Source organism: Nomia melanderi, chromosome 5 (assembly GCF_051020985.1).
Source record: "Nomia melanderi isolate GNS246 chromosome 5, iyNomMela1, whole genome shotgun sequence".
Lineage (NCBI taxonomy): Eukaryota > Metazoa > Arthropoda > Insecta > Hymenoptera > Halictidae > Nomia > Nomia melanderi.
The window spans coordinates 17,834,106-17,859,082 of record NC_135003.1 but is presented as its reverse complement, the minus strand read 5'-3'; the positions used below and the strand labels follow the sequence as shown (position 1 = coordinate 17,859,082).

Here is a 24,977-nt window from a genome sequence, read left to right as displayed (position 1 = left end):
GCAGGTCTTCTCCCTATCGTCAAAACATTGGAGAATTTTTCTCACTGTGTTTTTCCACTGGAGAATACTTATTAATTATATAATTTTTGATACCAATATCAATTATTAACTAAACTATTTACATATTGCTAAAGTTTCCACGGTCGTTCCGCAAAGATGATACATTTAAACACCTCTACGTGTTTTTTTTCTTAACAACTTTTTATTCATAATAATATTTAAATGTAGATTCGTATATAAATTATCATTATGCGCACAGTAAACTTAACATTTTCCAACATCCATCCGTTTAATTCCCCTGTTCCGCGGTTGGTCGCCGCGGAACGTGGCACAATGATCGTTAACCTCGGTATTGTTCAATTAGTCCTCGCCTTACGATAGTACAAAACTAGTTTACCTATGTACAAGGTGTACAAACCGTGCAGAGCGAACGAAACACCAAGTGGACGTTTTGTGTGCATCGATCGTGTCACGTTCATTCGATCATCGTATACGGTCTTCATATTTCTCTCTCTTTCTCTCTCTCTCTCTCTCTTCCATCTCGTGGCAAAAATCTTCGAGTGATCGATCATTCACAGGACCGCGTGTCCTGAGCGTTCGCAATTGTATATAGGTAGACGTATAACAACGATTGGTTCAGTGTTTACATTTTAGGTGATCTCTACGAGAACACATGAGCAATTATCATTGACAATGTTTATACCTATGTTCGCTAATTTGGGCAGAATGGACAACGATGATTCACGCGAATGATCTACATCACAGATCTCCCCGGGTCACGAGTGTTCCGCCTATATAAAAAATAGAAGTATCTCTCTCGCCCTCTCTACGAATTCCGGATCGCTGGCTGAAGAAAATAGAAATGCTCGCGGATGCTTCCTAAGTCTAACAATCGATTTCAACAATAACAACAAACATGATTCTGAATACCCTCTGTCGCTAATTTAGCACTGAGTCAGGGTCCTGGACCCCGGTTCGAACGTCTCTGTGAACCCCTGTCCTTATAACACCTCGTCGAATTCTGAGCATTTTTAATTGAATTTGCCAATCGCTAAAACCTTCAACACTAGAACTACAAAATCATTCCTGATTGCTTTAATAACGATTAAAAATATAACAGACAATTTTCAAAGAAATTACTACAGAAACTGATTCAATAATAGGCAAGCTGAATTACAAATCCGAAATCTCAATATCACTGAAGAATTCTTCTTTCCACAGAAGAATTTCAAAAAGTCTGTTCGGTAGTTCTAGCGTTCAGATCTAAATAGATACAATATTAAATTCCAGATTATTTCGGCATCGAAGTTCATAAGGCGAGGGGTTAATTCGGGGTTCCCGGCGACGCGCGTCGCGACGGAAAATCTTATTGCCTAGATCACGAGGACGCGCGTCCTCTTCAGCTGACCGCGTCGGCGGAAGCGCGTCTTAAGATGGTTCGTTCGTAAGTATCATTGTAAACCGGAGGATCCTCGCGCCGGCGTCGCCGGGACGTCCCGGTCGTTAAGGCACATGTCGGGTTGCACGCAAGGCACGTAACAGGAATCGAACGTTTCGGTTTCGAAGACGCACGCGTTCCCTTTTCGCTTTGTGCGGTTTCGCAATTCGTAGAACACGGTCGGTTGAATTATCGAACGAAACAATCGAACGATTCGAACGGGACACCCTTCTCTTCACTTCTCGCGCACGTGAAACCACGGGAAAAAATCGTGGACTCTATTACAACATACGCGATAATAATTCCGCTCGACCCGCGCGAGTTCGACGCTTTCTGAGATGTTTGCGCGAGCACAGGTGTCCCGGTCGATTCGCGGGAACTGGATATCGCACGGGAAATTCCTTCATAATCCCGGCAAAAGGTTCTATATCGAATTCCCGATAGAATAGAAATCGCGTTATATCACTATCGGAGAGCGTGTCACGGAGTCGCGTGTATATTCCGAACGCGTGAAACCGCAGCCCGCCGATCGCGAGTTAAAATAACACGATTCCGGTTCGATGGATTTCCCGTTCCTATCAGGTTGCTTCTCTAACGGGTAAGTTCAAGCGTAAACGTCACAATTTGGTGCATCATTCTACCGTTCTACGTTTAGAAACTATACATTACTTCGTTAAATCGTTAGGTCGTTCTTATAACCGATTAGTAAAAAAAAAAACCGCATACTCCGCGTCGCGCGCGAGAAGAGCTCTACAGGCGAACACGGCGTCTTTCGCTGTGCGTCCCGCGTGCGCGCATTGGTCGCCCGCGTAGCCGTACAGACGAATAGTAAGTTAATATCGAAGCCGCGACGAGAAAAGATGAAAACTGACCAGTCAGAGCCGCATTCCTGCCGCGGCTCTTCTCGCGAGCAACGCGGGTACTTTGTACAACCTTCCCATCTATCGTTCAAACGTAACTTCTTTCACTTTTCATTTCTTTCTCTCTCTCGTACACACACACTCTCTCTCTCTCTCTCTCTCTCTCGCATACACACATACAGACACATACGCACTCTCTATCTCTCTCCCCGTATCTATAATCCCTCTTCCTCTCCGTCTCTCTGCCTTCCTCTCGGTTCCGACTGAGCGGCTTTTGACTCGGGCGTACCGAAACGGACGATGTATTTTATGTACAATGCTAGAACGCACGGGCGCACCGTGCGCAACGACCGCCGCGCAGATCGAGAGCACCTCTCTAACCATCGGAATTTATTCAACGAACGATTCGGCCCGCGATACGCGCCAGGGTATGCGAGCGACGCGAACGCGATGTCCAGGCCGGTGCACGCGTCCTCGAAATTACGCCGCTGAAATTCGACGATCACCGGAACGCGCTCGATAAGGAGAACAAGAACAAGAAAACAATAAAAGAAAGACGATGGAATCGGCGAGCCGATTTCCATTCCGCTTCCGGTCTAGCCCGATCCCCGGCGCGTCCGGCCGAGAGACGGATTTCACGCGTGCCCGCGCCGATCCTAGATCCGGTTCCCGCGCGCTCGCGCCTCGGCCGTTTTACGTAACGCGGAGGAAAGCGCGCGCCGGCCCGGCGATCGCGGCGACGGCGACTCTGTTCACCATCGGCCGCCGAGAGAGCCCGCCTAATTAAGGTCGCCCCGGTTCTCTATTGAGCAAACGAATTTTCTAACGGGCCGGGATCAACGGTCGGTCCAGCCGCCGCTCGGGTGCCCCGCCTTGACTTCCTAAACCGCACGGGGAAAGAGATCTTCCCGAATTGCGTAACTAGATAACGGTCCGCTGCGGCATTGTTGCGTAACCGCGATCCAAGACTCACCGTTAACGCTCTTATATAATTCCTTGTTTTTATATAATCTAGGAGCCGGCTCGCGCGGAGGGGCCGACGGCAGAAAAGATTCTGCGGGCTCGCCGCCTCCGCCCCCGCCGGGCCGCGTTACTAAATTATGGAAATATCCCGGTAAACAATGTCTGGTCTAATGAAAAGGAACGCGGAGAGAAGCGGAGAGAAGCGGAGAGGAGGAGACTAGCCAATTTCACGCGGATTTCAAGATTCGTCGGCGTTGCTTTCTTTTCTCCGCTTCTCTTCCCGGTCGCGGAAGCCGCGAATTTCACCACGGTCAATAAGAAGCGATTGCCTGCCCGACCCGCCTGCGACTATCCTTTCGGCGTCCGCGACGAGCTTCCGGTACCGCGACGCAACCGCGCCTGTTCATGCAATACCGCACCGCGCGATTCTATCTTACTCGACGGTAGCCTTGGTCAGAGTCAGTCGAGGTTTACAAAGTATTATCCGTGAATTTTGATTACAATTACACCGATTCCCAATCGAACGAGCGTTAATTCTAGCAGCGATAGACAATAAGTCTGCGATAGCGTTGGACGATAAAGAGTATACTAAAAAAGTTGAACGGTGAGTCATAGGACGATCGAAACAGAATCTAGGTTCGTCTGAATTTCGTTGACTTCAATGATAGCAGGTTCTCTTCTCGTGCGGCTCGGCGGGTGTACACCTAGCGAACCGAGAAAATCGGGGTCCGTGACATTGAGTCGCACATCCGGCTACCTGTTCGGTAGCGTTGCTTCGGTATTCATCTTCATCCTTCCTTCCTTTCGTTCTATCTATCTACGTATCTATCTATGTAACCTTATCTATCTATCTATCCGTCTCTCCTCCAGCGGACACGCGGAGCAATTTTGTACTCTTTCTCGCGAACGTCATTCCGTTGATTCACGTTTACTGTACAGGGTTCGGCCGATGGTGAACGGCCGTCCCGGGCCGGCGGCGCGAAGAAGCGAAGCTCGGATGCTGCGACTCGGAGGATCGATGATCGAGGAGGCGTAGATAAATTCGACGGGGGTCTGCCGATGACGCGCGCCGCGGCGACGCGGTCACTCGGCCGTCGCGTACGATTTTCGGAGGTTCAGCTCGGACGCCGCGAGGCTGTCGCCTTTGACGTAGTAGTCGGCCGCGTCCCTTCTTCCGAACGAGGTGGACGCCGCCGTCCCCGCGGAGCCGTTCGACAGGCCGTTGCTCTGCTGGTGGTCCTTCTTCGACACGCCGTTCATCGTCGTCCGCTTGTTCTTCTGCCGGTAGCTCTCCTGGTAGAACTCGCTGAACAGGAAGAAGAACATCACCGCGTGCATACCGATCCACCAGACGAACGCCATCGGGTAGTTGCAGTCGATGAACAGCAGCTGGAACGCGTGCACCATCACGGCGATGAACTGGATCATCTGGAAGACGGTCAGGTACTTCTTCCACCACAGGTACGGCTGCATCTTAGGGCCCAGCGCGGCCAGCAGGTAGTACATGTACATCACGATGTGCACGAACGTGTTCAGGAAGCCGAAGAAGGTCGAGTGACCGCCTGCAAGGACATCGAGAGTTAACAGGCTGATTTGATGGCAGCTGAGATAGGTAGGTATGAATACTCGATCGGGTTTCGTTCTGTTTTAGTAGTTTCGATTATAAAGGGGTTTATTGGAATTTTATGGGCTTCTAGAGATGCCATTTAATTATTAAGTAAGAAGAGTTATTTAGTCATTTGAACTGGCGTTTAGAAGTTAGAATAGGTTTTCAGTTTCTTCGGATATTCGTTGTAATATTCGAGTGGAATTTGTATTCGTCATTTCGGATATTCAATGCGTTAACCCTTTGCGGTCCGAAGTGCTCTGTTTCTCACTTTCAGGTTCACGTCGACGTTCATTCAATTACAGCTTAATACGCTCTATTTATTTATCCAATACTTGGGAGTCATTGAAATGTTACCTTCAAACGGTACAATCGTGATACTGCAAATAAATATAGAAAAAACTGTTAAAACAGGTAGAGGTTGCAAAATAGAATGTCGAGTCTGACTCGAGGATTGCTAAGGGTTAAGACATTCGTAATCGCGAAACAAAGGAATCGGTCATTTTGACTGGTACGGTACTATTAATTATTATTAATATATAGTCTCGAAGTGTCCAGGATACATGGAAAGTAGACTGCTCTCCGAGTTTCGAACGTTACTCGCAGTTCACTCCGGATTTAAACGAGAGCAGTTTCCAGCGTGCTCCGGATACGGCTCAAGGACAAGCCGAGAGTTATATCTAACGGGGAATCGCGTGGGAAATTCATTTATTCCTGATCAAGGAGAAAAAGAAGTTGCAGCCGCGCTCGACGAGCATTGGCGGTTGCAAAAGTCGGAGCGTTCGAATGTCCGCTCGCCGGACTTTTCCCGCGGAACGAGTTCCTCCGCGCGGAGCCGCTTTAACGGCGCAGCTTCGGGACCAGTTTTATGGGAGACTCGCCGCGAATTGGACACTGACCGACCCGAAACCGCGTTCCCCGGGGAGAAATAAAACGACCGAATGACACGGATTCCGTTGACGAGTTGTGAAACAAGACTGCGCGCGTATTACCAATCGGAGACCACGCCGGTAGCCGGGACTCTGAAAAATTCGACCCGAGGCAGATCTAAATAGGCACGTTGATGTAAATACCGATTAAAATGCGGCGATTTCTGGGTGCCGATCAACTGGACCACGGGATTTACGACTTCGTCACGATCTTTCTCGGCGGAAGGCCAAGTTCGTGAAAGATTGTCCGGAACGCGAGTTGTATGATTAAAGAGCTGTTCAAATTCAGAATGACTATTTCTTTTCATGGATTTATTGTTAAGACATTCAGCTTTAATATCGGCAAAGGAAATTGTAATAAATATAATTTGAAACTCATTTTTCTAGAAAATGGGGACCATTGTTACTGCTTTTGATTTCTAGATGTGTACTATGCATAGGGTTTCATTAGAAAACGGATTTTTGCCTTCTTGTAAGACATTAACGCTAGATTTACGTTCGGACGTTTATAATTTTATTCTATTGTTCCTAGAATCAGAGTTGACTGAAATTGTTCTTAAATAATATTTAAGAAATTCGATATCCATCAAATTCGATATACTATATTAAATCTAGCGTTAATGTTGTAGCGAAAAGTTGTCGATTTCATAGAGGTTGATCTTTACGTACCTGGTGTGAACTTGACGCCGAACCACACCGACATCGGCATGCAACCGTGGTGAATGACGTGCAAAGTCGACACGTGATTGTTCTTCTTCCTCAATATGAAGAAGATCTACAAAGGCGAGCGAATGAACGACCGGTCTTAGAGAACATCGGTAACCGGGGGTACAGTTACGTCGCGCAGTGCGGCTAAAACATTCTTCTGAACAAATCTCGATAACTCGAAAAGTACGAGCGATAGGAACAAATGTTTCAGACAAAAGTTGTAAGGTATAGAGCTAAGAATATGGTGGTTACCGTTTTATCGGCTAAGTGGCCGATACGTCACCGGCGCTCAATGTATTAACAGTCGAATTTTCGGGTTTCGCTCAGAGCCGCACTGCGCGTTGCCTCGAGTCGGCTTTCGGCTACTCACCGTGTCCATGAACTCCGAGAACTTCGATATGTAATACCACCAGGAAGCGTGCGCCATCTGCGCTATGCAAAAGATCGATTAGAATCATCTGCCGCGGCTCGTTCCGAGATTCACCGAATAAGGTAAATGACCCTTTCTTCCGACACGCGGAAGTGCAATGGTTCCTTCGAGATGCGCACCGAGTTTACAGAATACACGAACAACTCCCTTGAATATTATGCTGTTAACCCTTTGCACTCCAGAAGTTTTTCACCGGAAATATTCAATACTTTCTAATGACAGACGACATTTTCTCAGATTGAATTAAGAAATCTCACATGCATCGAGGAGAACTATGTTCTTTCGATATTTCGTACATTGATGCATTATACAAAGAAATTATGAATTTTCGCAATTTTTCTTTTCTCTACTTGATCGATTACTCGTTTGGTGCTCTCGTTGTCTCAGGAGACATCTCGAACAGGAACATTTACCTTACATGGTGACGGAGGCAAATATTCGGAGATTCGATTTCGATCTCGTTTGAATCGTTCATTCATAATGAAGATCTTATTTGCGAGGCCTCCGAACATTTGTTCCGAACAGATGCTTGAACAGTGAGTTAAAGCCAACGATAATAACGTGTGTGCTTAGCCCCTTGATTTATTTTTTAACTGCGATCGATGCAACTACTTGAGAAAGAATTTTGATGCTCGTTTCTTCAAATTCGGTTTACAATTATCATCACGATATCGTAGGTCAAGGGGTCAAGCAGAATGACAATCGAGTGGACTGTAAGTGCATGTAGTTCGCTGTCGTGTAAGTAGTGTCTGTTTTTGTATGCTTCTGTATACTTGCACTTTAACACTTTAACCGCTGCGACAGTTATCGGCGCGAATCCTTCATCAGAATCGAAGATAAATTTCTATCGAATTTCATCGAATATATCAATTAGCGTACCATAAACGCCGACTGTTCGCTCTCCGTTTCGACTTTGCAGCGGTTCACGTGTTAAGGACGGTGTTAATGGCGTGAAGCGGCTATTTCAGTACTTGTTAGCTTGCCCAAGTAACTCTACGGTAATTTCCAAATACTACTTGTGTACACAGCAGCAGATAAAAAGACCGGCTGAAGAAAGTTACGCTAACAGACTACATAGATGAGAGACAGAACGAACGATCGAGACAAAAGCCTCTGCTTGCCAGGACTACGATACGACCGTTCGGATATCTACCGTAGGGGATCCTCCGAGGAGAATTGAATTTGTGCGAAGTTACACGTCGCGTCGGATCGTTCCGCGATACTTGGAAATAGTACTTTTGTTACTTGGTGCGCTTTCAAGGCCGACAGGACGACACATCGCGTTTACTTTCGCAACGTCCGATCAGGTGTTTGCTCTACCTGCATCGGTAAATCATCTTCCAACGCATTGACACGTTAAGCGCCACGAAAATCTTAAGCGTTTTCCCATAGAGTTTGTCTTTTGTAGCAAAGATAGGAATAATTATGAATCGTTTGGCGTTGCAACGTTTGCCTTATACTATCAACTTAGTTGCTTTATTAAACATTTTCATTTCACATCGGTTGTCTTGTGTGTTACGATTGGTTTTTAGTCATTCGGAAGCGTCGGTCACCGGTGACTGATATGGCGCTTAACGTGTTAAGCGTACACTGGTAGAGCAAACATCGAAAGTGAAAACATTGTACGCTGTGTAGAATGGAAGTCAGTCTTGAAAGGGTTAAAGGTAATAATGAAAACTGTATAGAGTGTACAAACGAATCCCAACAGGAAGTTTCGAGTTCTGATACTCCTTAGCAAATCGAAACACGTAGTCGAAGCCAAACGATCGTTAATAAAAACGTTCACTTGGAGTTACGAAACACTCTGTACGGCGATTGTTTTGTTCAGTGCGGCCACGTCCAAGTAGGGCTTTCGCCGGCTACAGCTGCGCCTCGAGCTGCGCGTCGAGTCTAGCTTTCGAGGAGTGGGGGTAGTAGTTAGGGCTTGCGCGGCGGCCCTATCTAGCGTCCCATTTATGGATTACTTGTTTACAAGACTATCTAAGGATCCAACTAATCTCCATTATCAACAAGCAAAATATTTCTTAGTATCGATTGAAGGTAGCTCTTTGCTAATGGATAGCTGTTTTCAATTTTAATTTCAAATATCTATTGATATTTATATCGATAGATACTAAGGGATATTTTGTCCATAAGACTATTTAAGGATCCAACTGATCTTCGATATCAATAGACAAAATATTCCTTAGTATCTATCGATATAAATATCAATAGATATTTGAAATTAAAATTGAAAACAGCTATCCATTAGCAGATAGCTACCTTCAATCTCTAACTAAATTAAACATAACCAATCAGAAATTTCGGTTATATCTTGCTTATAAAGCGTACTGATCTTTTATCTGATAGATTAAGTCACATTCAAGCTTTCGCTGACTTTGTACCATTCTTAGCGTGTCAAGTAGATCATCGATAGCTTTCAGCAACCGGAGAATTTACTCTTTTCCATGACAACCACCAAGCTACTCTCCACGCTTCGAGCTCGACGCAGGATCGACTCTCGCCCGACTTGGACGTGTCGGTTTTCATGTAACTTGCGCAAAGTGTTAATAGGGAATGAGTCACCAACCCTTATTGCCATGGGGCGATCACTGGTGTCTACGGGTTGGCACCTTAGAGAATATTCGCCAGTCAGCCATCCGGACATTCCTATCTGCAACCACAACCGCCCAGAGGCCATTCTCCGATAAGTGAAAAAAGAAATCAACAAATGGAAGAGAAAGGCGTATACAGCTAGAGAGAGAGAAAGAGAGAGAGAGAGAGAAAGGGAAAGAGAGTGGGGGGCGCCAGGCGGACGCGCCTGGGGGAAGAAAAGCTACGACCGACGGTAAATCTGCTCTCGGTCGCAGTTGATTAATGAAGGTCAGACGCGGACGCATCTTCGTCGCCGGAGCGCGTTCCGCGCGCGCTGCACGCGGGTTCTTACTTACGCGTACGGTTGCTCGCTCGTTTCGCTCCCGCGAACACGCGGCGCGGTTCGCATATCGCACACGGGCAACAACGCGCGGCGGAATTTCCCGATCGGTAACACGATTATCGAGAAGAGAGGAGGATTTTCGAGCAGCTCCTGGTCCCAGTTGGTTTCGTCCGGCTACAACCTTCGTGCTGCACATGCGGCTCGGACTGGACACGCTCGGGGAACAAGCGGAGACAGAAACGGTTCTACTGTTGCTACGACAAGGCAGAGTGGAAGCGACTTCGAGCGGAGACGAGCAAGATCGACGTTTCTATGTTACATTCTCGTCTAGAGTCTGGAACAGTTTTCGATGGATGGACCACGATGGATACTTCGCGTGATCTTTCGTGAGGGTGCTGGGGTCACTCGGGAGTCATTGAAATGTTACCTTTAAATGGTACAATTGTGATGCTACAAATAAATATAGAAAAAATTGTTAAAACGGGACATAGGACTGCTAAGGGTTAAGATCGATGATTTTTGTCGGACGAGTATACCGAATGGTTGACAGGGGAACCGAACGAAGGGACGTTTCCGGTGTTCTTTGGGAATGCTCGCCCGTCTCCGGCTCGAAGATACAATCGTCGATTATACAGTGTGAAAGCGTAAAAGCGTTTTTAGTACGTTTCACTCCTCCATCGCAGCCTCCGTTTTCCTACCCTCGAGTCGAAGGCCTACAAAAGCAGCAAACAACCCGCGTGACATAGCTTCTCCACTTCTACCCATTCAAAGTACCAGCTGGAAACGTTTCATTCGCTGCCGTGTTTTGGGTACAAGTCGGCCAGTTAGGGGTTGTCTGGTCGACGGCTCATCGAGGAATCCCATCTAACGTGTTCTGCGCTTTAGTTGAGATATATATGCTCGCGTATACACTGTCGCCCATAAGTAAATATCTAAGCAACGCGGTGGACTTGGAGAAAATAATGATCGTTCGCAACGACGTTAATCGAAAAGAATTTCAGAGTTAACACGTTTAACCCTTTGCACTCGGAAGTTTCTCACTAGAAATATTTTAACATTTTCCGATGAGACAAAATCGATATTTTGTGAAACTAAGCCGACGAGAAATCACGCTATTTTATTTGAGCATTTCTCAAAATGATGCATTATAGGAAATATAATATAGAATATCAAATTTTATAGTTTTACTGTATGAAATCAAGTGGTGAGAGTCACCTCTCGAGTGCAAAGGGTTGATAGACTAAAAACCCATTACTACCCTAATTTCCATATCTTCCAATTGACTTCAATCCTGAAATTCGAATGTTCCATCGAAACCTTTGATCATTCGCAACGAGAAATCGTTTCGACTGCGAACGGTTAATCTGAGTTTCGCGCGACAGGTTGATTACCGTTTCACGTTTCACGGTGTTTATAAACCGGTAGCTTATGGACGGAAGTGTTACGCGCGCGGTGTTCGATGGGAAATCCTGTTGGATGCCGGCAACACACCGTCTGGTTATTGATATTCGTGGGTGTTGATCTCGTCCATCTGTGGAAGAGAGTGCGGAGAACACGGATACTTACCCTGATCGCTACCGGATTGTCGGAATAGTCCACCGGTTGGCAATAGAAACTATAGTGGCCCCACCATCCGCCCATCAGGCACTGTTCGTTGGTCGGAAAATGAATGTTTCGTCATATTTTTCTGCGTTACGCTCGCGGCGAAGGTTAGTCCCTATCGAGCTCGGAACCGGTTACACACCCGCTCTTTCAGCTCGCGTTGCCCGTACGCACTTTATCATTATGATCCCCCTTTAGCATACCACCTTTCGGTCTCTCACTTTCCAGGGTTCGTCGACTCCCGCCTGTTCTTGGCCGCTAAATCGACTCGGAATTCGGAGATTTGGCAAAGATCTTACGCGAACAATTCTATGTTTACCTATTCGCAGCTGTACAATTTTGTTTATCAATATTCCTGCATAGAGTGGTACGTTTGAAGACAATCTGGCATTGATATTGATGCGTATAAAATGTCATTAGTAATTTTCAAAGGAAAGCTCGACGCGTGGCACGTCTTCGCAAGTTAACACGTTGAATGAGGCTCACCGGTGATCAAGCAAATTGGATCACTATATGCTTATTGGCAAACATTTCTATATCATAAATAATGCTACCCATTGCGGTGACATTCAGTTTGATGAACGCGCAAAGATAATATCCAATTCAGTCGAATTTGATACTATATTTTTTCCATTTTGCGTATTTTGCTGCATGAAATCGTGCGGCGTTCAACGTGTCAAGATGAACAAGTATATAGAGCTACCACAACCATATAACTACGTTCGTAGTACTCTGCTAGCGAAACGAGTGGAAAACGGCTGTACGATTCTCGTTTCCCGGTTTCCCCGGTGGCAAACTGGTTGCGACGAAATGGCGGAGCGGCCGGCGAAGGAAGTCACGTGGAAGGGAGTCGGCGAACGTGCGTCCCCGTTAAATGCCGATCGATCTTTTATTCGGACGCGAGCTGCGCGCGGTTCCGAACTCGACGACTCGCTGGTTCGCCGGATTCGAATGGATCGTGCCGCGAGGACTTTGCTCCTTCGGTTCCTTATTTACGCTCGCTTCGTCGGCGACCGTCGAGAGGGGGGATTCGGGGTTCACGGACAACACGCGCGGGTGGGTGCAGAGAAAAGACGGAGGAGAAATAGATCGTCGAGGAACGTCGACGGTTCGACGCAGAGACAACGCGTTACCTCGTAGAACAGCCACGCGGAGAAGAGCATCTGGAACAGATTGTAGGCCACCAGGACTTTCTTCAACTGAAACGGCTTCCTGTTCTCCATCAGCTTCGGCCCGAGGACCTTCACGAAGTACACGTAGCTCAGGCAGATGAACAGGGTGGGGAACGGTGAACGGATCATGAACCAATTCGTCGTCCTGCGGTCTGAAAAGAGAAATCGGCTCAGCGAACGATTGACTCGTTGACTCGGGGACAACTTAACGCGGTTCAGAGTACGTATCGCGATGTTATTCTCTGCGTTAACACATTGAGCACACCTAATACAATGGCAAGATGTCACATTATTTTCGTTTTGTATATGTTTCTCTGTAACAATCGTGCGGCACTCAACGTGTTAATGGTTACTCTTCGAGGTCTTCGGAAGTTATAAGTCGCTCAGAAGCTAGTGTGGTTAAGTCGATTTCTGGATATTTTAGTTGTTCAAGGATTTACTCGTTTCGTCTAGGTCAGAAAGCGCTTTATAGCTTCTGAATACTTTGTAGAATTATTCCAGAAGCGAACACATTCATTTTCTCAATGTTTCTTTCATAAACTTGCTTCCGAGCGACTGAAATACGCGAAGCTCGTCTAGTAATCGATCTTATGTTTCATAAACGTAGTCAAACATTGCTACATCCTACTCAAGCACTCGTATTCTTATATATTGTTATATAACATAAACTGTTTACCTAAATTATAAATTGAATCTACCAATGTAGTATGTAATATATAATACCGAAACATTGATAAAACTTTTCATTTCCAAGCGATCCCAAAATGAGCGACTTTCTCCCACGATCATTTAGTTAAAACGTTGATCGCACGCAATAAAACAAGAAAGAGACCGCGAAGGAAGTTCGAGGATCGAGCGGTTCACGGTGGCATGAGTCGTCTGCCGGCTCGGGCACACCTGGCGAGGCGACGGGTAAAAGTGTAACAACCTCGACCTTGAGGCTCTTCACGCGATACCCTTCCTCACCCTTCCCGTCCTTCGAAGGTTCAATCAACTATCGCGTCACCGCGTCAAAACCAGTTGTGAACTCCGTTTCATTGAATCATCCCCGGCCGGTGTCAACGTCTCAGCGGCCTTGCCGCGCGATCTCCGTGAGGAATAAATCGTTCCGAGGTCAATCAGATCCACGATCGATCCTCGCTCATTACAGAAAATTCTATGATCTAGTCCTCCGAAGAATATTCCGACGTGTCGCTCTCGCAACGACCCAAGTTTCCCGTTGCCTTCGACGAGATCAACGAACCAGCGACCTTAAGCCGCTTTCGTTGGACTACTCAGGGTCCTCGCGGGACGTTCAACATTGATCAATGTGCTATCCGGACGTTGAATAAAGATATAACACGAATTTATCGATACGTAGCGGAGATTATAATTGGAACCATTAATCACTGGGAAGCAGATTGCTCGATAAATTCTGGGAGGGAACTTGAATTAACCCTTTGCGCTCCAGAAGTTTCTCACCGGAAATATTCAATATTTTCTAATGAAATATTCAATATTTTCAAATCATTTGACCCAGAGGCGCCTCTGGAGTCCAAAGGGTTAAAATTGAGTTAGTGTCACGTTGCTGAATTTTCTATCATTCACTTGAATTCGAACAAATATAGTTCTTTGTCTCCATTTCACAGTAGATCTAGCTTGTCTTTCTGATATTTTTATGGAACTTAAAAGAGCAGAAGAATTACAAGAGCGTCACGAGATTCTCCATCTTTGCAATAATTACGAAAAAAAAAATCATTTGGATAGATTCTAGTGTTACTAAAGTCACTACCAGAGTTGCCAGTGTTCAGTTTCAAGTTTAACTACTCGGAGACTCGCAGTTCCTGGGGAACACCGAACGAAAGAGAAACGTAATCCATTGAAACCATAAAAGAATCTTTTCCTCGATGTTTCATTCGTTTCTAAAAATGTCGTCTTCGAGTTCCAGGAATACACTTTCGTGCGTGTTTGTGCGGCTAAGCGGTGGCTCGAAAATCTTCCTCGGAAGCCCGGGTCGCGCGCACTGAATAATTCATTTCCGATGCAACGTCGCCGCTGCACAACGCGACGAATGACGTTCGCCTAACTGCAACGCGATTCCTCCTACGTCCGCAACGTCTTCCTGCTTGCGCGCTCGTCGAAATCTCCGGATCGACGCACGGCGCGGCCGAATGGCCGTTTCCTGGACGAAACTCGGTAACCTTTTGCGCTCGGAAATGTCTCTTATTAGAAATATTTAGCAATTTCTGACAAGATGAAGACGATATTCTTTGAAACTAACTCGAAGGGACATCGCAAGTGCATTAACCTTTACTCCAGGTTATTTTATAATCTATCAGTAACTAAAATTTTTATAGTATTCCTAGCGAAAATGAGAAATTCTATAACCTTTCTTCGATCTTTTATTTTCCTTAGTACAAAATTTGAATGTGCGGAAAATCAAATAATTTTAGGGTGGTTTTTTAAGATTCATTAAAATATTTAGTATTATAACTGGTGCAATATTGGAGCCTACAGAGTTCAAGGGGTTAAGAAACAAAGCTATTTTATTTCATTTCATATTGAGGCATTATACGAAGTTGAATTAACAATAATGCAGCTTGAAACGCTAACATTCACTTTTATCTCACGCGACGGTATATAATAATAAATTTATATGACTCTTCACTTTTCTGCGATCTTAATTATCGTAGACGCAATCGAAGAGGATTGTCGTTGTTTCCCTCAAGCCGCGATCACCGTGATCGACCGAATACTTTTGAACAGTAATTTGCATTAACGACCACGAACGTGTCAATTGTCTCGCGAAAATAATACGCGATTAGGCTTTTTGCGTAGGAACATCGACTCCGACGGATTACGAAAGCCCGACCTCGCGCGAAACACCTCGCCGATGAGATTCTTGTCGTCCGGGTATCGAAATCCAAGGAATCGCCGTGTTATTCCATAGTCGAATCAGATTACACGTGATTCCGTCGAGCGACGATGAAGCCGGTTTTCGAATTCTTTCGCAATATCTCGCCCGCTTTCGCCAATATACTCGTGTTGCCCCTTTTCATCCTAAATCGTATTCAAAAAACCATAAATTCTAATCTGAAGAATCCAAGAAAAAACTTGTTTCTGAAACTTTAACCGAACTCGATTCTGAAATCTTATGAAATCGATGATTCAAAAAGAAAAACGAACCACGGGTAATTCCTTTGGCAAAGATAGGTTTACGGAGCGCGTCAATTTGACGCGTATTGAATTTTGTAAACATTATTTGGTAAATGTTTCGGTTGATCCGATCACACGAATATATATCTTAATCGTCTATGTTTGAATTTATAATTTTCAAAACATAAATAGGCGAATGTCAACTGTTCTGTGAACAATAGAATAAACTGTACAATAAATGCCCGTAGACCTAGCGTTAAAAAATTTGAAAAACGCGAACCATGTAATGGAAATGAACGAATTCCGATTGAACGGAGACGAGTTTCGATTCCTACGAGGAAACAATCGAATTCCTTCGGCTGAGTAATTATATTCGAAGTTCCCTCAAATATTCGAGCATTCGCGAATGAAATCCTCGTTACGTCTCGCGTCTGTTACATAAACAACGCGAGCAGCGAGACGAAATCGCGGCGGCGCGCAAGCAAACCGAGGAATCTTTATTTGCAACGTGGTTTACGCGTCGCTCGAGCACTTCCGTCGGTTTCCACGGATAAACCGCGCGACAGAATCGTCGTAACCGCTCGAAGATCGTTTTTCACGCCTCGAGTGTCACGTCAATTGAAATTAATCTTCTTCCGCTAATCTACGGGACAATATTTAACCTCATAGTTATCGATTATCGACGCAGTCGTCTGTTCTAGAGTAAAAAGCACATTGCTCGTAGTCGCTACGAGAACAAGAAATTCGCATAACCGTAAGACACGACCGCGAGGATGGTTTTTACTTAATGACGCGTCAACTTATTAGCGCCACAAGTTCATTAGCGACAACTCGGCGCGTGGATGTACAGAGAACTAATTACCAGATTAATACGGTCGTATCATTGATTAAACATGATTCGCGTCGTTAATTCGCAAACTCGACAAGATTAATGCATCTCGTAAAAGTATCTTCGATATTAACTTTATTTCACACGGAAATTGATGGCGAATGAAAAAGTTTAGTAATAAACTAGATAACGTAATCTAATAACCCCAGTACCGAGTCATTAATAAATATTTTCAACGCTAGCTTCTGCAAATACATGGGAATGTTCACTCGATTCTTCGAATACCTTCAAATTTCGAAACTCAGCTGTTCGATCGGTTTGAACGATAATTAGTTACGCGTATAATTTTCTAACGAGCCATCGAAGTTTCTGTTCGATCCAGGCTCTAGAATTCGTTTCGCAATCTGTAAATACCGAGTCACTATTAACGCTAGATTTACGGACGTATTCTACACTTTATCCTATTGTTCCCAGAAAGCTGTTCGTCTACAGAAATCCTGAGAATTGCAGCCTCGAAACCGCGTATTCGCACAATTCCATGAGAATCGATCGAAACTGCTACCAAATAATCAGTAAAACATTCAGTATCCGTCAAACTGACGGGTTCGCTGAACCTGCAGTTGAAACGCACCGCTAAAAACAATCGAAAATAGATACTCGGCAATCTGAACGAGACGGAATAACCTCACCCGGAGTTATCCCGGTTAATTAGGAATTTTCCCGAGAACATTATTGTGTAAAGCACGTTGCGCTCGGATTTAATTGCGATCCTCGAAGTGTCGCGATCGTACGCCGATTTTTTCCCATCGAATTTTTTTCCTCGGCTCGTGCATCATGCATCGGTGTCGCTGGGACGGTCGCGTCGGTTCATCTCGTCACGGAACGCCGCTCGGTTTTTCTCCTCATCCGCTTGTGCACTTGTAATTAGCGGCAAGGGTTTTATTAGTTATTAATTACTTCTCGCCGCACGAGCCGTCTCCCCGTGACACGTCGCGCTCCGTTCGGCTCGTGTTCGTTCTGTCATATCTACGTCCATTTTTTCTTTATTTGTTTCGGCGCGAGCAAACACTCAGTCGCGCGGAAAATTACGGATTTTCCCGGGCCTCTCGCATGCGAGCGATTAATACGGCGTCGAATGTTTGCGTGATTTATTAGCGGCCGCTCGGGACAAATATGCGATTGCGATTTACACGGTTCCGTCCGTTTCAGTTCGTTCCTGCCGAGTAGAATTGTAATGCCCGGAATTTTCACCTATTGCACTCGCTGATTTTTTAATCCTCCGACCGAGAGTTTTCATCCACTTGATTTCACACGGAAAATTGCGGAGATTGATAGTTAATATTGAGGTCTGTGCAATGCATCTATAGGGAAACACGTAAATCAAGGAAAAGAGTTATCTGATTTCAGGGAGTTTATTTTAAAGACTCTTATCTGCTGATTCGGAAACTATGATCATTTCTAGCGGGAAGCTTTCGAATTTCCTTTTTAATTTCCTGCACTTTGTCGAGACATTTTTAACCCTTAGCACTCCGGATGGTTTTGTAATCTATCAGCAATTGCAACTAATTTTTATAGTATCTCTAAATGGAAAATGTTATATTGCAACGTCTCTTAGATTTCTTTATTTTCCTTCTTAATACAAAATTTGGATGTACAGAAGAAAAGCAAGAAATCAGTGGATACTTTGACCCGTCCGGTGGTTTCAGTCTTGACGAAATTCGAAGGTAAGTTTTTCCCGATAGAAATCGTTAACTGCGGCAAATGCGGTTCTACTTGACACCGTTTTCCCACGTTGCTGTATAAAAGTAATAATATGCGTACGAACCGGCAGTCTAGTTTTATTTGTTGCATAGTGCAGTACGTTTCTAAACAACTAACCGCTTGATTACGCGATCGTGTCCAAAGGTTAATCGCCTTTTACGAAGTCCGGTTGCAAAATTTCACGGAGCGATAAATTAATCATCGGAACGGTGAACTTTTTAAAGGTTCGAAGTTCAGTGTACGGACGTGTTTCGGTCGGTGAAGTTTACGGATATTATCGCGCGGTTGAATGGACGTTTCATCGAAAGTTATCGATGACACTTGTCTCGCAAAGTCCATTTTTTATTTTATTCCAAGATTATTCCAACATTATTCTAACCGTACACAAAGTGCGTTAATTAGCACATGGATTCATCTCGCGCCGATTGACTCAACTCATTGTCGACCGACTAATTAATGGCTATACTTAAAATAATTTACAAACCGTCGAAGTTCCACTGCTAAAACGTTACACTCCCACAATTGCTTAACCAGATGCTAACTGGTTAGCTAAACTGTCAGCGGCACGTCAATAAAATCTTACGTTGTATTTCTATTACCTCCAATTAAACGTACGTATTCCTAAAGATCGAGCTTGGGGAACTAAACTTGAAACTTTATCGAATTCCAGCTAAATAGAAATCGAATTTAGGAATGTGCAGGTTAGAACCATTGAACAGTCGGATCCTTCCTAGATTTTCTAATTAAGAGGTCAAATACTAAAACTATGTAGCAGTTAAACTAATTTTCTAATTCCTCTATGGAAACTTCAAAAGTACATCTATCGAGACTTCAGCTGATATACAGTTTAATTTACGTATTGGTAAATGAGTTTCCTCAATAATTTCCCAGAGAAACATCTGTTCTTGTAATTAATGCAGACAGAAGGCATCAATAATTGGTCGTTTTCACCTGTCCAGTAGTTTTAGTGTTAAAGTCTTTACCGAGTGCTCGCCTCCAATGTCACGAGACACCGAGAAAAAGAAAGAAAGCCGTTCATCTCCTCGCGCGTTCTCCTTGGTCGTCTGGCGGCCGTTAATCGACACGCCGAAGGATCAAACGATTCAGGGACAACGCGTGTCCAGGAATTCGCGTGTAGTTTCGTTCGGCGTTGCCCGACGAAAGTAGACCAGGACGACGGAGGAGAGAGAGAGAGAGAGAGAGAGAGAGAGAGAGAGAGAGAGAGAGAGAGCGGGAGGCAACACCGTGCCGAGTCTTTCCTGTTCTTTCGTAATGAATTCGCATCTGGTCACCGGCAAACGGCCGCGGCTGATCGTCCCTGAGGTTATTTCTCAATGCTCGAAGGCCCGTTCACGTAGCCGGTGAACACCGAGAAATCGCGCGTCGCTCACCTGCATGTTTTTCGAATATCTCGTGGATCCGGTCCACGTACTGCATTACGATCGACATTGTCGCTGGCTGATTCCCGACGGTGTCTTCGCACGAGAGAACGACGCGTCTTCCTCCTCACGCCAAGGGCGCTGCTCCACGCAACCGGATTCCTGAGTTCCTGTAACAATTAGAAACCGACGTGTTATTCTTGCGATTAGTGTAATCGTGTGTTGTATCAGAGGAAATGATCGTTTCAATAGTTCAATAGTTTCACTTTAATACTGTAACGAATGTCAACTGAAAATAATCTATTGTTACAATGTTTATAGTGATGCATATGAATCGTATTGAACGATAGTCTAAATAATCCGAAGAAACTGAAAATGAACTATTATAATTTTATCCGTGCGAATCGTGTTAAATGCTCGGTAATCTAAGTAAATCCAAAGAAACTGAAGATAATCTATTGTTACAATATTTATAGTGGTGCATATGAATCCTATTAAATTCTCGGTAGTCTAAATAAAAATCTGAAGAAACTCAAGACAATCTATCGTTACAATATTTGTACGAATCACATAAATGCTCGGTAGTTCTAGTGTTAAAGCAGTGCTCTCTCGAATGCAAAGAGTCGATTCGAGGCAAACGGACAAAATCCATCTAATCTGTTTCGAACACCTTTCTTCCTCCCTCCACGCGAAGTTCCGAATGAATCGATCAAATTCGAACTAATCGAAGTAAATTCCAAACAAACTAAGAATCTCGAGTGATCCCGAGGTAGTGTCAGGGCGAGCGCACGCGACCGATTCCCGAGGAACTTGCTTCGCGCGAAAGGGGGGCGTGTTACTTAACGCCGGTCGCGTTACATAAACGCCGGACGATCCTCCGTCGCGATATTCGGCTGCGGCATTGAATCAGAAGCGGCTGTTCGCGGGCCAAGATCAGCCCGCGCCGAAATCCGTTTGCGAAACTATTCGAACACTTTGTTATGGATCGCGCGCGCCGCTCCCTCGCGCAATTCCACGGGCCGACCATGAATCGGCCGCGGCCTTGAACCACTGCCGGCCGAGCAGCGCCGATTCCGAGCAATTTCGCCGGTAATCGCTGGCCACCGGGTCTTTATTCGAAATCGAAGGTTCTCCGAGCGACTTTGGAAATCGAAGATCGACGGTGAAACCGCCGAGCAATTCGAGTGACCCATTTCCAATTGCATACGAAAATTAGAATATAGTCTATTCTATAGAATAGTCTATCTGTAGAAATACGCGAATTGAGAATCTCTCACAGGAACTTCGTGGTTTAAATGCAACATAAAAATTCTCCCGATCAATTTGACCCGTTCGGTGGTTCCAGTGTTAACCTGACCTAGCCCTACGGTTTATTTCCCAATTACGATCGATGCGGCTATCTTGTCGTTAATAATTCACTGTTATCCAGGGTTAAATTCGTGTGTTTGTGTGTTCATGTTAAATATAAAAATCAGAGTTACTTGGAAACGATCGTAACATGCACGATAACCGATGTCGAATGAGTGTTACAACGTGACTTGATAATAGCGTAACGCAAGGACTGTAACGCCAAGTAATTAATCATTCCTTCTCTTTGCTATCAACGAATAACCCTATCGAAAAACGGTCAAGCCTTTCGTGGCGCTTAACCCTTTGCGGTCCGAAGCAACGAATGACTGGTTTCGATTTTGTTTAGCAATCATTGATATCTTCGAAGCACCGAATATTCGAAATGATTTTGAAAATAAATAGCTTGAGTACTATACTGAATGTCCGAAGAAACCGAAAATAATCTACTGTTACAATTTTTATAGGAGTTGCATGTTAATCGTATTAAACGCTCGGAAGTTCTAGCGTTAACGCGTGAAACGATTCCACCGGCGACATTAACGATTCCGTGTACGAGCGACGGGTACACCGCATCCGTCGTAGTTGTTCTGGGTTATGAATTTTATGGGCTGCGCGCCTCGTCCGCGCGTACGTGGGAAGCCATTAAAAGGATTATAATAAACCATTCTTCCCTTGGAAATAATTGATGACTAAATGCGCGAGTAATGGTATCTTACTTGTAAATGATGCACCGGCATCGCGAGGAATGCCGGAGCAATTTATTAGAATACTATTAATATCACCGATACGCGGAATGTAATGGACAGTCTCCATTCAGGCTGGCTTTATTCGTCGAATAAAATTTTTATCGGTGAATGGCGAACGGATCATGCAAATCCGCGGTGTTGTATGCACGGACGAAGAAAAACAGGAATTAAACGCGTCGGTAAAAGTCTCGAGCTCGTAAACATCGGTATTTTGTAACGTTAACTCATCGGTATTTTGTAACATTAACTTACTAATTTAAACTGATTCATTAATTCGTTTTTGTGATTTGACGTGTCTCGCCGAGATTAACGAAACGACCGGCACGTTCGCCGTCACGGGAGTGTCGAGCGTTTTGCATATCGCCCGTCCTTCCGTGACAGAAGTAATCAGTATCACGATTCCCGCGTTACATCATAATCCGGTCATTAAGCATTTTTATTTAATAACGACCGCCCGACGTGTTGCGCGTGTTTTCGAGCGGTTCAAAACAAACGGAACAGGACGGCCCGAAGAATCCAGTCCGTGTTTGTCCCGTCGCGAGTCGTATTTCTCAATTTCTGCTTCTCATTTTTAAAATCCAAAAATCTTCCAGTTTGCATCGTCGCCTACTAAGTTATCCTGTTAATCTCTTTCCTCGCACTTCTACCGTAAACAATTAATATTCACTCCCGCTTTTATTCATCCTCGTTCCATTCCTCGATTAACATCATTCTCCAAATCCGATTTTCTATGGAAAAACTCGCGAGAAACGTTACTCGTAGGATTACCTCATATTCCTATTTCTTCACTGTCAAACGGAAAACACGAGGATTCTCGGTCTGCCGTAATTAACCCACTTTCGATTTCATAGAACTGCGAACAGAGGGAAAAAAGGGGACATTACGGTGATCTAGTTCTCGCTGAGCGGCGCGTGAAATGTTCGTAAACGGGCGTTCGCCGTCGTCTAATTACCGGTGCGGCGATCACCTTCGAGCCGCGGCGGCGCCGTCATTGTTTCCACGAAGACATTTCCTCGCGTTGGAAACGGAGGTCGCGGAAGAGGAACGCTGGCCGCCGCTTAATTGTTTATTTCGATGCCGTAGGTGGCCGCCGGCAATTAATTACGCGTCCCTGAGGCGTATGTGTATTTTCTGCGCGCGTGTGCGGCCACGTTCCATCCGCTGCTCACCGCCAACCGCCGCCGCCGCCGCCGTCGGTGGTCAGCTGGACGGTTTGGTAACCCGTTGAATTTCGCTTTCAATACAACTCGGACGACCAGAGAATTCTCGCCAAGGCCAGCCGGCCGGCGAACGGTCTTGAACGGGTGCCGTCGTTTATCATCGGGCCGGCCGGTCACCGAATCGTGTACACACTGGCCTGGAGAATCGGGAGCTGACCTACTCTACTGTACTTTGCCCTTCTTCCTACCGACAGGCTCGATCGAAGGAGAAAGAACCAATTGATAGATTCGACGTAGAGATAGAAGTCCTCTGGAAATGGATAATTTTGATTTCAGTGAACCTCTTTTGAACATTTTTCACTAGAAATGTTTCAATATTTTCTGATGAGACGAAGACGATATTTTGTAAAACCAACTTGAGAAATTCGACGTACAGATAGAAGTCCTCTGGAAATGGACGATTTCGGTTTCAACCTCTTTTGAACGTTTTTCACTAGAAATACTTCAACATTTTCTGATGAGACGAAAACGATATTTTGTGAAACCAACTCGACGAGAAATTCACGTGAATTGGACAAAGCTATTTTACGTGAATATTTCTCAGATTGACGCATTATATGAAGTATAATATTAAATATCAAACTTTGTAGCTTGACTGTAGGAAATTAAGTGGTGCAAAGGGTTAAGTGGGTTTTCCTTTTGATGGACATTGTTTCGATTGTGCCTTGACCTTTTTTTTGGTATCTTGATCGAGGGAGAGAGACCAATTGATTGCTGATCGATCCTAGCTTGAGAGGGAGGTGTTCTAGACGTGTCTGATTGTCTCTGATCACTCTGCTCAGTTTATCTAAGAACACCTTCGTAAAACCATCAGAAATTTACTAAACTCAGCATTCCTATATTAAACTTCTTCCTGTCGTCTCGATCGAAGGAGGAAAACTCAATTGATTTTTAACCGATTGAAATATCCCTCCTAATTATCTCGTCCACATTGCACAGTAATTGACAATGTCCTCGCTAACATCCCAAAGAATCCTCGGATTGAGAATAATCAGAAAAAGAAAGCGGTCCACGAAAGAAGAGAAAATCGAGCTAGAAACAACGAGTTCCGCGCGATATCCAAGAAATCTGCCAATCCCTCGGATCGTAGATCGCGTGGGTGTCTGCCGAGCCCGAGTTTGTCATTCTCGGGCCCGTCTAACCGACGTTGGACCCTTGCACAACCGGCGTCCACGCTCGCAGAAATATTCTACGAAAGTATCAGCGCGTGCCTAGGGTTAGAGAGATCGGATAGGGTAGCGGATTTTCGTGCCAAGTGGGACCGAGTCGAGCAGCTATAGAAATTCCGCGAGAAACAGCGGAGAGAAGGGAGAGAGAGAGAGAGAGAGAGAGAGAGAGAGGCGAAGGGAGAGAAGGAGGCGCAGGGGCCAGGGTCGATCCGTTGGTCCGCGATGGATCGCGATCGCGTCTCGTCCGCGTTGCAAAACGAAAAGTCGAAAACGCGCCGAGCAAGCGAAATACCTCGGGAATAATGTTGCGAAAACTGTATACATCAGCGGTTCTCAGTCCACTGTGTTATCCGTGCTACACGGAATTATATCATATCTGAGACTTACGCACGAGACGGGAGAGCAGGCGAGATACGCGACGCTCGCGAGGACAAGCGAGTAGTCTGCGTGTCGAGTACGGAGTTTCCTTCTCGTTGCGTATTGTTCAAATTTAAGATAATTAGCATTTTTATCCCTTTGCACTCGGAAGTCTTTCACTCGAAGTGTTCAATCTTTCCTGGTTAGATGTAGACAAGATTCTTTAACCCTTTGCACTCGAGAGGTGACTCTCACCCACTAGACTTCATACAGCGAAACTATAAAATTTGACATTTAATATTATACCTTGTACAGTGCATCGATTAGCGAAATACTGACATAAAATAGCTTTCTGGTGCCCATTCAGATAATTAGGCACTAATTTTCCATCGCACAAACGAGGTTC

The 24,977-nt window shown here is 45.0% G+C and overlaps 1 protein-coding gene across 4 annotated transcripts in view; it reads right to left on the bottom strand.

Moving 5' to 3' along the window:
* Positions 1-182: 182 nt before the first annotated feature.
* The window catches only part of LOC116424691 (very long chain fatty acid elongase AAEL008004), a 78,385-nt gene continuing 53,590 nt past the window's right edge, over positions 183-24,977 (bottom strand). For all 4 annotated transcript variants that reach the window (XM_031971422.2, XM_031971424.2, XM_031971421.2 and 1 more), the window contains exons 2-7: positions 19,742-19,899; positions 12,587-12,777; positions 9,504-9,587; positions 6,875-6,931; positions 6,466-6,571; positions 183-4,823 (exon numbers count right to left, since the gene is read on the bottom strand). In XM_031971422.2, the coding sequence (XP_031827282.1) occupies positions 4,345-4,823; positions 6,466-6,571; positions 6,875-6,931; positions 9,504-9,587; positions 12,587-12,777; positions 19,742-19,799 (975 nt within the window). In that variant the 5' untranslated portion in view covers positions 19,800-19,899 and the 3' untranslated portion in view covers positions 183-4,344. The remainder of the gene's footprint in view (positions 4,824-6,465; positions 6,572-6,874; positions 6,932-9,503; positions 9,588-12,586; positions 12,778-19,741; positions 19,900-24,977) is intronic.